This window comes from Phasianus colchicus, chromosome 3, assembly GCF_987193195.1.
Source record: "Phasianus colchicus chromosome 3, bPhaCol1.hap1.1, whole genome shotgun sequence".
NCBI lineage: Eukaryota > Metazoa > Chordata > Aves > Galliformes > Phasianidae > Phasianus > Phasianus colchicus.
In genome coordinates, this window is record NC_143438.1 from 86674542 (window position 1) to 86687798 (window position 13257).

The window sequence follows — 13257 nt, forward strand, 5'->3', positions numbered from 1 at the left end:
TCATTCTTAGCAGGAGGTGGAACAGGAGCTATGGCAGAAGCTGCACCTTGGATGATGGGGTGGAAGTGAGATCTTCATCTACTGTCTGTGGGTGTCTGTGACATGTTTCTTGTACCCTGTGCTCACTCACTGTGCAGATTAATTTTCCACCTGCTGTAAAGAATGCATAGGAATTCAAATTGACATCACATGGATGCTATTTCATTGACACTTGGATTGAGATTCTGCATAGGATATTTGGATAGGCTGTGTTTCACTAGCTGTATAGAAACTACATCCCCACTGTGGTGGTGAGATCTCAGATTCATTTCTGCCCTGTGCCCAGTGGATTCTATTGTTTTCCTGCTCTCTCTACACAGTTTCCAATTTGCACAGGAATTGTTTGGCTGAGGCCTAAGGAGTAAACTTATACCTCTGTTGCTCAGGGACAGGACAAAATAATGTCATTTATTTCTTTGTACACTGAAGTTAAATATGACTGCCATACATGGATTTGCAGCTGTCCATTTCAAAAAGAAACTGTAAGCCAGACACACATCTCCTTGCACTGTGGAGCTCCCAGGGAACAGAAAAGTGTTACTCTGCAGATCTGAGAAGCTTAAAGCACTTCACAAATAATAGTGAATTGAGCCTCACAACCTGTATTTATGTAACTACAACTCCAAATAAACACACTGGCAAACTGAAGAACATTTGTATTATGGAACTTAACACTACATACACTACATAACTCAGTAAAAGAGTGGAGAGTAGAAACCTGAGCTTCTCTGCAATGAACAGCTTTTTTTTTTTTTTTTTTCTTTTTTTCTTTTTTTTTTGGAACAGAGAGAAACCTTGGCCCTGTAAGAAACAAATAGACTTAGCAAAAGTTTTTCTACAAAATAGGATTGTAATCATATTTCCAGCAATTTTATAATCACTAGTGGTAATTTTCAAAGTAGTTTGAGGAATTTATGCAGTAATTAAATATCCAAAACTGATCTCAGTTGGTGGCTTTCATCATTTTTAATTCTACCCCTAACTTCAATTTAGCATTGTATTTCATAGGTAGTTATATAATAGATCACATGAGAAGCATTTAGTTTACAAAACTATTTCAGTAAGGTCGTTTACTTTGACAGCTTTTTCCCTGCTTTGAATATTATATGCTTTTGGCTAGATAGGATAGAGATTGAGTTACTTAAATAGGAAAATGGATTCAGACTTTTTATTTCCACAAAAGGATAGTGCTCCTGAAACAAATTTGACTTTGCTGCTCTGTTTACAAAGTGTAGCAAGGACCATATCTTGGCTGTTACCAATCCACCATTGTTGGTTGTATTGAAGAATATCAGATAGTATGAATCACAGAAGAAATCAGCTGTACCATTTATATAGGGTAAAGTCATGCAAACCATGCTCAAAACTAAGCTCCTTAGTTTTGGTAGCATGAAAAAAACTGCATTAGTAAATTGTATGAAATGGTGCAGAATGACTACCACTAATATCACATGCATCTTATGCAGCCATTGGTGTTTTGAACTAGTAAGCTTTGGGTGCAGAGTAAGTGAGATATACAAAGTATGCTTACATTACACGGAGAAGTCAGCCAGTGACTACCCCCCCACGCACTTCTAAACTGGCTTATTTGAAGGGGTCCATATTGAATCTGAAATTCCATCCCCTGTTGAAGACAAAGGCATGGAGCCACTTGGTGTAAAAGGGTCGGTGTCTGTGTCTGTTTCCCCCTCTGCTAGGTAGCGTTTCTCTCTCATCCACGCAGATCCCCCATTGGGGCCAAATGGGAAATCATCTCTGTCTTGGGAGATACTGAAGCCACTTGGGGAGCGCTCAAGTTCCTCATGGTTGACGGAGAGAAGGGACAATGGGGTATCGCTGTCTCTTGTCAAGCTCCTTCTCTGCCTTGGAGACACTTTATCTGAGTAAGGGCTTTGCATGTCTCCTTGGGAGTGGTAGCTAACCTGGGAGTCCATTAATGTAAATATAGGCAGAACTGTTGGCCTTTCTGCATATGATGTTGAGGAAGGTGTGGCTTGCAGTTTGCCAGAGTTTTGCCCACCCGTTGAAAGAGGCTGTGAATGAGTCATGTGGCCATGCGCTGAGAAACCATAAGGACTGACTTTGTTGACTGGAACTTGCTGGAAGTTGTAAGGAGTTTCATGAGTACACTGATCAGTGTATTTGTAGATCACTGTTTTTAATTCAGAATACTTGTTTTCTTCTCTCTTTTCCTTTGCAGGAGAAGCAGTTTCTTTCAATGGACTTATCTCAGCAACTTGTATTTGCAACTGTTCCATATGATGCATATGCATATCAACAAGAAAATCCAATTTCTTCCCCATGTCATTTACCTGAAAAATACCAGTTTTATCATATCATTTCAAGTCAGTTCTTCAATGAACCAGCCAATGCTTCCATAGGTGCACTGCCCCCATTCTGTTGCCACCTTTATTCGTCATGAAGGCAACTATAAGATAATGACTTTGCCTTGGAAGCTGGACTGCAGTGGGTGCCAGGTCATCCACTAATTGCCTCAAATTTAGATCAGTCACTATGAACTGTGTCAGATATTTTTTTAGCATTGCTGCATATTTGGCAATCCACTATTCAGTGACAGTTTACAGCATTATGACCAAAGTCTTGATAGCATACAGTAAAAAGATATTACCAAAATGTGACAAATGAAGTTACCTTTGCATACAAATCTACTAACTCTTAACAGTCCCATAACATCAGGGTTACATATCAGTACTACTACTTGCCTTTGTCTTTGATCGTATGTTGTGCCTGACCGTTTACCTTCCATGATAGGAATTGACATGAGTCAGTGCCACTTGACTCCATCTTAGTTATTTTAAAAATATGAGTGTCGTTAAGCAAGAGGCTAGTATGCATAAAGAGGGCTCAAAATACCTGAGTAAGCCATCCTTTTAAGTGTCAAACCCTCCAAAAGAAGGGTGTACTCATGGCAAAATACCATGCATAGATTGAAGTTTAAAGGTATGAAAAAGTCTCACCTAAACCATATCGTTATGGTCTGCCACCATACATAATTATATTCATTCAACAGGTCTCAAAATGCATACTTCCCAAGTAATTAAATTATTTAACAGAAAACTAATCACATAATTCTGTGATCATTAATGCAAGACCTGTATGAATCTTGATCTTCAACAGTACAAATTTGCATAGGTCAGACAAAGAATCACATAGAATTCATATCAACTTATTCTCCACCATGGTTGTGAAATTACATACCTGTCGTTCAACTTTAACAAATTTGCCCATCATACTTTGGTCTTCAGTATCTACTGTAGATGCTTTGGCTACATATGGATCATTTCTATAAAGAATTAATATCTTTGTTAGCATTCTGTTTTTCTTTGCATCACCGTAAGTATTTTATATGAGAAAACTTAAATGTCATCTTGCTGATATATCAGTACAGCTCCTTGGAGCCCCACTGAAGAAAAATTGGACGAACAGGATAAAAAGATCACTGTATACAATTTCAATGAATTTCTAAAGAATGAACTCCTGATCTTGAGATTAAAATTATATTGTTTTCAATATCAAGACAGAGATCAAGACAAAACAAATGTAAACCAAAAAAGCTCAAAATGAAAATGAAATTAGTTTCAGACTTGGTGGAATAATTCTAGATTTGTGAAAAAATGTTGAGGTAGTAGATAACAGGGCTACAGATGTCATACAGCATTATTTTGAAGTCTAATTCTTTCCAATTATTTTGTTTAAAGACTTTGAATACGAGCTTCATGGTTGAGTGGTTTTTTTTTCTCCATTCCATTAAATAGAAAATGGCAGAGAGTGGAAAAGCAGAGACAACGTGTCCTGGAAATTTAAAACAGATTTCTGAATAAATTTTCTGCTCTGTAATAAGCCCCTAGGCTTTGTTCAGAGTGTATTAAGACCTCTGCAACCTACTGTAGGGAACCTGCTTTAGCAGGGAGGTTGGACTTGATCTCCAGAGGTCCCTTCCAATCTTACAATTCCATGATTCTGTGTAATTTCCTACTGCTCACTCATCACATAGAATAAGGTGGTAAGGAGATGATTACTGCTCAAACAAGGAACCCTGATTTACAACACTGTAAGATCTGAAAGTCATCGTCAAGATAAATCTTTATCTAAAGAGTTCCAAATAAACTTCAAAGAAACCTATGTCTTTCCATAATCTATGGTAATATCTAAAGAACATGACTTAGAAAAGACATTCCCTGAAACTTTCGTTTTAACAGATTCAGCTCTTGTCTTCCCTTTCTGATGAAATTCACAGCTGTGAATAATATCTTAAAGCAGAAGCTATAACCAAAACATGTCAAATTTTGTAGGTTGGGTTACTACGGACAGGGCTCATGCAAATTTTGCAATCTGCTTTGTTCCCCAAATGATCATTGCTTCTTCCATATGTGTAGGGCTCTGCCTTTGTATTTACGTATTTTCAGATTTTTTACTGCGTGGGATAAACCAGATAAACCCAAGTTAATTTATTTTCTGTAAGATTACTTTTGTCCTGAGAAACTGTAACAGCTTTGGGGACAGATTGTTGATAGTTTTGTGTGGTTCTTCATGGGTATTTAGTGACAGATGGATAGATGCAAATAACAGAAAAAAGTGTCATTTATTATAGAATTATTGCTACCAGGATCACTGCAATACAATACAATGTGTAATTTTCACTCCCAGAAACCTGTTCTTGCAATTCATTTTCAGTAACTCCTTCTAATCATTGATTTTAAACAGAATTGTTGAAATTCTGTGCTTGCCTTTTGGTGAGGATTATAATAAAACTTTTTTTTCACTTCAAGATGATATCTGGCTTACTTAAAACTGCTGGCAATTTCTTAAAGGTTTTTAACTGGTCTCATTCATTGAATGCTAAAAATTCAGTACTTTAGCAGTCGCATGTTCATATTTCATATAAAATCATATTTACAAAACACAGAGAAGCTGAGCCAGGCAATTAAGAAGCCAATAAGATTATATTTCCATTATACATTGTCCTAAGGGAAGCTAGTCTTCTTCAACATTCACACTAAAGCATCTTGTAGCAACCTATCTTTAATATAGTATCGTTAGTATAACATTTTTCTAGCTGTATGAATGAAGTGCATGCTTTTTGGTATGAGTGAACATTATATTCTTGTTTTGGTCTGTGCAAAATACTAAGAATAATTTCACCTGGGAGACTGTTGTGAAGGGTAAGAAAAAGCTCCTCCCTTTTGGGATTTCTTATGCTTGGGAGTAGATGGAGGTCCAGGTGTAAAAATCATATCTACTCTGAAAAAAAAGAAAAGTGCAACTGCATAAGACCACCTCTAAATGCTAACATAGCATGTTAGAACATGAAAGAAACTACTATGCATCTCTGCAGCACACAGCAAAGACTCAAAAAGAAGTTTTGAAGATAGAGCTTAAAAAAGTCAAGACAAAACTTGAAAAAGCAAATTAGATATTTCCTAGGCACTGAAGTACTGCTGGACTATCCGTCAGTGCCCCATCAAACTCCTTTGGCATCAAATTATTCTTAGACACAATAAGCTGTACTCACTCAGTTTTGTCTGGAAATAGCGAATGGAGATTTAGTCAACTCAGAGGTGAAAGTTTTGGAGATAGTAAGGAATATTCATCTGATCAAATCTGGTTTAAGGAGGAATGAGCTGTGTCACAAACACCGTTGTTTACATTGACTAGCTCTCCATTAACTATGAGAGGAATCTCACAAGACTTGACCTCCACAACTGGTGTCTCTTTACACTGCTGAGCTGAACACCACATTGCTAAGGCCGTGCTGTGATTTTTACCTGGGCTCACCAGGGATGAGTCTTCACCCCACAGAGCACTGCTGTAAATACTTTGTGAGACAGGCATGAGCACATCAGCACCTCTGCAAATACCAGCAGTTAAGCATCCGGGAGAGATCCCCTGCTGCTGAAAATCATGCAATAGCTCAGTCTAAGTTAGAGGAATGACCTCCAGCACAGGGCTTGTAGACCATGCTGCAGACACAGATTTCTGAGATCATGAGCTCTCCTCAACTTTCTGAGCTCAAAACATATTTTCATTTACATTAATTTACACTCGAAGAGATTTAAAACCTTTTGCGCTAATGTGTTTTTGCACTTGTATTAGCTATTTCACTGTGCACAGATCTACAGATAAACCAGCCCAAAGGAAAACTCTGTGTAGTGCAACTACAGCTTTTATTGATCATCTGCAAAAAGGGGAGAAGGGGAAAATTTCACTATTATCAAGTGAGCCAATAGTCAAGAAAATTTTTGATTATGGCATTCTACATGTGAGCCAGTGCTCACTTCTGCTGCAGCTTCCCCAGCTAACTGCTCACTCACCTTTACTTTTTGGGGAAGAGGCTTTCTGATAGATCAGCTACACTGATCAGAGAGCTTCTGGGTGGCCTTATACACATACAGACCAATTACACTTTTTCCAGCACAGTTCTACATTTTCCCCACTTCCCAGAGGATTCTTACCTTGCCTGAAGATACTTTATTCTGGAAAGCATATCAAGATGCCCTGCTGAGTATTGCTCTATCACATCCTTTACATCGTAAGGCCTCAAAGTCTCCTTGAATTTTTTTTTATAGAGACGAAACTGTAGTATTCTGTGTAATAAAAGAAAACATTACTAAGCTTCTGTATAAATTCCAAAATGACCATTTGCATCTTCACTGAATATTTGGTAAAGACTCTGGATGTTGGGAAATCAATCGTTATTTACACACAAGGCAATAATAAGCAGAGAATCCCTAATGTCATACCACTGTTTGAAAACAGTTGATTTTCATAACTAATAGAATAGATTTTCCTTAAAATAGTTATATACACGTCTTTTTTAGTATTATCTTCGTAACTAGAAATGGTTCAAAGCAATACATTTAGATGGGGAACTCAAAGATCACAAATAACAGGAGATTTTGAAGCTGAAGGCATGGTTCAACTTAGTATGAAGTTTACGGTCTGTACAATGCTGAATCATTATCAGCTTGGTTTTCATTTTGTACCTGGGAAAGTTTTGAAGAGGAAATGCTAATTCATTAGGAATGTGAAAGTTCAGTAGTCAGCAACTGAATTTGCAACTAAAGGGAGAAAGTGTTAGAAATACCTAAAGTGTCCTTGAAAAATTATCAGTGTAACATTATTGTTTTGTTATAGATGTGGCATTGTTATTATTATGCAGCATCATTATTATTACCATTACTATTAGTAGTAGTAGTATTAAATATCCTAGTAATAATAGCATCATAGATGTAATGCTGACAAGAGAGCTTGAAAACTGCTTTACATCCTTTTCTAAAATGCTTTCCTGTTTATTCATCTGCTCACATTTGTATCTTGGAATGTTAAACAAACAGGTAATAAACATAAATGAAATATCATTTAACTTCTTAAAATCTTAACTTCTTAGGCTTGAAATCTAACTATGTAACTCTGTTACTTGTAAATCTCCCACTGTTTGAGTTTTCAAAGCTTGAAACTTGATTATTGTAGCCAAAATATGTATGAAAACATCCAAACTCTATTTAAAATAGGGAACCCACTGTTAGTGATTTCAGTTTAAATTCTTGATTATGACTCTGGAAACCTATTAAGAGGTCTTGTCTGAATGAATTGCCTTCTATTAGCCTTCAAGGTCTGGATAAACTGTATAAAGGAAAAAAAAAAAAGGGAGGAAAAAAATCTTGGCTTATGATTGAGTTTAAAGGAAAATTACATGAAATCAATTAGATTTGCACAGGATATTGGAGAGGAAGTTTTGCAAAAATGCATTATGGAAGTGTACAACATAGGGCAGATGTAAAGCTGGCGTTTGAAACCAAGCAGGTATCAGGAGGAAAAAAAGGGGGAAATTAGAGAGGGAGCAAGGATGGAAAAGCTTCCAGCAGGACGGAAACAGTATTAATTTTTATTTTATTTGTATATATTAGTCAGATAAATCAGTTTGGGGTAATTGATAAAAATGATAAAATGAAAACAGACATCATACTCATATTGAAGAAAATAAAGTATTGAATTCAGAGCACTAAATTGTTATGGAAGTTCTGATGAGAGCAAACTGGACTTACAGACAATTGCATTTTGTGAAAGAAATACCATCTGTATACTATTTTCGTTTCTCAGCCATTGCCTGGTTATTAAAAATTAAGTTCATTCTGGAGGTGAAAAAGATAAATCTTGTATAGGTCTTTAGCTATAATCTACCAACACAAGTTGTTATAGCATAGTTGTTATAGCTAAGGGAATATTTCATGTGATGCAAAACTAGAAATGACACAAGCCATAGGCTGAAGACTGATCAGATGGAGATCTCAGCATCTATTAAACCATGACAGACAACAAAATATATTGCAGACTCATACAAATATAAATAAAGAATATTTATGTCAGTTGAGGGTTTGTTGGTTCTAAAATTTCAGCTTTACATGAATGCTACAGTAAGTTGAGCAGGATACTATAATTATAGTATATTTTAATGATAAGGTGTATAATATTTTGTTTTATAATAAATACGTTTGTGGATGGTCTTGAAAAAAAATGGCCCAATAAATGTAACTGTAAAACATTTTCCTTTCTGCATATTTTAAAGAGGACTTTGAATAGGATTTGCCTGATGTTATCTACAGTTGTCCAGTTTATTGCATTCATAAAAAACAAGAACAGCAATAAGAGATTTCCTAAAGCACAAACACTCAAAAACTGCAGAGTTAAAGGCATTTACCTGACAGCTCTGATGGCTGTCTTGAATGTGGGAATCATATCTTCCATAAGGAAGTCACTACTGTCGCCTCTCTCTTCTCCCCCAGGTTCCCCCGTTCCTGCATCTGCAAGGTAGGCCATAAAAAGATGTGTGAACACAAGTGTAATTTAGTAAAAGAACATCTTTTGCAGGTTTCTCTTACTCCAGTCAGCTCTTGAAAGCGATTTCATAATCCTTCTGGGATAGAACTTCTATAGAAGATACAGGCCAAATATTCCCATTTCCACATCTCTGATCTCATGTAATTTCAGGTGGAGGATAATCAAGTCCCCAGAGAGGAAACCCAAACTATATCCATGGTAGTATGGATATATGTTCTGAGGCCAGCTGGCACAATGAAGGAAAAACTGCCATTGAGAAAACATGCCAACACAACAGACAACAGCAGAAAAATGTGTTGAGGGAAGCTGAGGAAAAACATCCTGTCTTATTGCACAGACACCCATAAATGGAAATGCTAGGGGGTAGCTTTCCTATGGTGAGTGGAAGGGAAACATCAGTTTACTCTATAAAACAAGGTTTAAAGGGTTTGCAGTGAGTAGATATTTATGGGATACCTGGTCACAGGTCTGGATGCAGTCCAAAAAGGGAGCTACCTTAGCATATAATCCCTGCTAATAAGCAAAGCCATGATAGCAAGTGCTTTTGGGAGATACAGATTCACTGCCCAATGTGCCCTATTGCCCCAGTTCAAATAGGTTGATTACATCACTGGCCAAATCCAATATCAATTGCTGTTTTTTGGAGGACCATTGCCTTATTTCGAGCACTGTGTTGCCTGGACACCAGCATTTGTTTCCTGGAGCTTCCCCAAATGTGCCACATAAAACCAGGAGATGGCAATGCTTGTTCCAGAAAGTTGAAAACCTTGAACAGAAGATGCAGAGGAAGAAAGTAAAATGGGGATAAAAGGGGATGGATAGAAAGAAATCAACACAGATGGGCTACCTTCTGAGCTTTGCCAAAAAGCGTACGCTTTCATTCGGAATGCAGTGCGAAAACGCTCCTTATTATTCAAGACAACATTCTTAGGCTCTTTTGAAGGACTTTCTTCAATGGCATCTACATTCAGAGGGGTAAATAGCTTTCCTTTAGTATTGGTACCACGAACCCGATCCAAGAGACCCAGCTTTTGGCTACAAAATAAGCAAAAGTAATCATTTTCCTCCTTTGTACACTTTAAACTTGTTTTCATGATGCTTTAAATATAGAAGAGGCTAAATAAATGTTTTGTACACAAGGACACTGCTGGGGCTACCATAATACATCAATGTCTTTGCAAGCAATAGCAAGGCTTCACATATAATTAGCTGATTTTTATGAGAATTTTTTTATTGTATGTTGAAAATGTTACCAGAGGGTCTTACTATCCTCTTTATGTAATACATCACAATGCTTCAGCTCCAGTACCACGTCTGAAGCATTAGATTTGTTATTAAGAAAAGAACATTATTACTTAGGCAGTTATATTATCTAAAGGCAAGGATGCTTGGCCTTCCCTCATCAGTGCTTTCTCGAACTACTGCATCAACGGCAAACTATTAAATGAAAAAGTCATGTGCATAGTCAAGAGGAGAAGAAAGGTCAAATGTGCTGTGAACCAAATAAATTGTCAGCAAGACACTGGAAAGGCATTGCCAAGCAATTACTTGCTACCTGGTAGGGCAGGCCACCCAGTTCTCTCCATGATTCAATTTCTAGAGATTTCTAGATTCATTATTCTAGAAATTTAAGTGTTCTATTCAAATTGTGGTAAAATGACTTATTTTGTTGCTCTCATGATTTCTTGCACTGTCCTCTTTTAGAATAATGTACATCAGTGACAATGTATAGCTAGGATTGCATCTACCTGCCATCTCACTGGCATCAGTAACCTTTCTCATAGCCTAATGACCATAACAGTCTTAAAAGTAATTTACCACTGAAAACAGCAGAATAAAAGAATTTGCTACTTAGAGTATCAACTTGAATATGCTCTGAACAATTTGAAGATGATAGGTGGTATAAATGTTTGATTTTCTTGTTTCTTTTGCTGCTAAAAATATCTTGTTTTGAATATTTGATAAAAAATGTTAATGTGGGGCAAAGTCACAAGAAGAAAGACTCCCCCTTACTCCGATTCAACAGTGCAATGGGGGACAGCTCTGGGAAGAGGTGAATTGTGTGCATGTGGCCAAGAGGCAAATCTACACGAGAGAGTAGGGCAAGAGGGTTCAGTGGAGTAGAGAAAAAAACACAGCAGCTGACATGTTTATGAGAGCCACAGGAGGGAGCAAAGCTGAAGGAAAAACTGATGGCTAGGATAATGAGATTTTATTGGTATTCAGAGAGGTGTTCGTGCACAGTGTTCAGCTGAAGCCAGTGAACATACTGGTGTGGAAGAGCAAGGATGGAGAGGATCCACCCCGGAAGGACACAGTGGTCAGAGCTAATTACTTCTGTGCAGACGTTGTGATTGGAGAATCTCACTCACAAGACTATTTATTCTCTGTTTAAGGAGTTATCATCTTGGTCAGATGGATTTTTTGTGTGTTCTAGCAATGTTTTTGGAAGTTGTGGATCTCTGGTATCAACAATACACCTCTTTGACAGAAGAAGCTATTTCCACCTCAGAGCTCTGCCTATGGCAGTATCCCACCACAGCAGAAGTTTTTGGAATAATGTTCTTAAAATAGCAATTTAATAGATCTAAAGAAACAGCAGCTTTCAAAGGAGTGCTGAGTCTAGTAGTAATACTGCAACTTACAGCATACAAAATTGCTAATTTATTTGAGCATTGCAGGTTACAGTTGTTGCACTTAGGGTTTTTTGTTTGTTTGTTTGTTTTTCAATATGAATTACTGGAGCCCTCATCTTTACTATCAGATTCATATTAATAATTCTTTTGACCCAGAAGGGGGAGCTGGACTAGATGATCTCCAGAGATCCCTTCTAACTCCTGCAATTCTGTGATTCTGTGAAATACCCCTGTCTCAAAAGACTGAAGTACAAACATTTGTGTAGAATGTTTTCTCAGACTTTCTGAATTTTGTTGTTGACAGTACTGCAATACTTATGAATGCAATTTCCGCTGCCTATTAAATTCAGACGTGTATATTAAGTGTATAGGTGTGTGCAAGTGTGGAAGTGGCAAAACTAAGGACTTGTGTGAGTATGGAAACACACAGCTAATCCTGATGTATCAGCAGTGCCAGGGCTGAGGTCAATGATTTGGGGAGATAAAAGCACAGACCTGAGAGAAGAATGAGAATGGTCTTAGCGAATTGCAATAATTACCCAGATTTTGCCTTCATGTATTAATAGCTTTAGGGGAAAATGTACAAAGTACAAACAAATATGCACAGAAAAAAATCAAGGAATAGTTTTCTGTTTATAGCAAAATAATATTACTTTTTGACATCTGTGGTAAATTAGCACAAAATGTGTAGGGTAGTTTCATGTTCAGCCTTGGGAATTATTTTAAAAATTAATTCCATAGTGTTTAGTTCTGGGCTGGACTCTGGATCTGACTGATCTGATACAGTGCTCCAAAGGCTAAACTAATGTAAGTATGAGTATAGGATATGAGCAAGTGATTTGCTATCTATTAAGATAGTGAAGTCTGTGGTCTCTTTTCTGCATTACTGTCACTGAATCTGTTTCCTCAGAGGCCATGTCTGAGACCAGCGGTGCTTAGCAAGACAGATGTCTTTATTTCAAGGCATCCCTGGGAACTTTATTCAAGCTCTTATGTATATATATAGAAAAAAGAGAGAGATTTTTTTTTATTTTTTTTCAGTTCAGGGACAGAAATTTCTTTCGTGGACCTACCTCAGAACAGCAGTGATCAAGACTTCATAACCTACTCATAGATCAAAATAGTCCTCTGCATTCAGCACAAAAGGCTACTTATTTGCTATGATATTCTCCACTGCATATATAGTTACCCTCTTTTTTTTTTTTTTTTAAGTAGCTAATATAAACATAAACCATTCCTAAATTGCCTTTCCAGAGTTAACTTTTCCCATTGATAAGTGCCAGTTCATAAACAAATTATTGTCTCAAGACTGTTGCTCGGGCACCTCAGGTTTAGAATTTAACCAATCTGTTTTAACTCTTTAAATTCATGCCTAAGATTGATCTTTAGACTCCTTTTTATGCTCTGTGGGAAGTTAGCAACCTGCCGAGAGAACTGTTTCACTTTGGAATGACTTTCCAGATGGAGAAATCTGTCTGTTATTACTAATTACAGGGAGATCTAGGTGAGAATTAATTTAAAATGCAGATCTCTAGCCTAAGCTGAAGTTATGTGACCTGAAGCCTTTCTCATTAATTTAATGCTGATTATTAACCCTTAAAGTAACATTCATTTATAACAGGATTTTTACACAATAAATGTAGACAATTGCGCTCATTTGTAGGCAGCCAGAGCAGTAGAATACTCAGAAAATCAATCTTTAGCTTCACATGAAAAATACAAT

The 13257-nt window shown here is 37.0% G+C and overlaps 1 protein-coding gene across 1 annotated transcript in view; it reads right to left on the bottom strand.

Annotated features, from left to right (window-relative positions):
- Positions 1-880: 880 nt before the first annotated feature.
- Positions 881-13257, bottom strand: part of KCNQ3 (potassium voltage-gated channel subfamily Q member 3) — a 188726-nt gene continuing 176349 nt past the window's right edge. The window contains exons 10-15 of the mRNA XM_031591239.2: positions 9746-9933; positions 8759-8861; positions 6513-6644; positions 5203-5301; positions 3259-3343; positions 881-2351 (exon numbers count right to left, since the gene is read on the bottom strand). Coding sequence (XP_031447099.1) covers positions 1614-2351; positions 3259-3343; positions 5203-5301; positions 6513-6644; positions 8759-8861; positions 9746-9933 — 1345 coding nt within the window. The 3' untranslated portion in view covers positions 881-1613. The remainder of the gene's footprint in view (positions 2352-3258; positions 3344-5202; positions 5302-6512; positions 6645-8758; positions 8862-9745; positions 9934-13257) is intronic.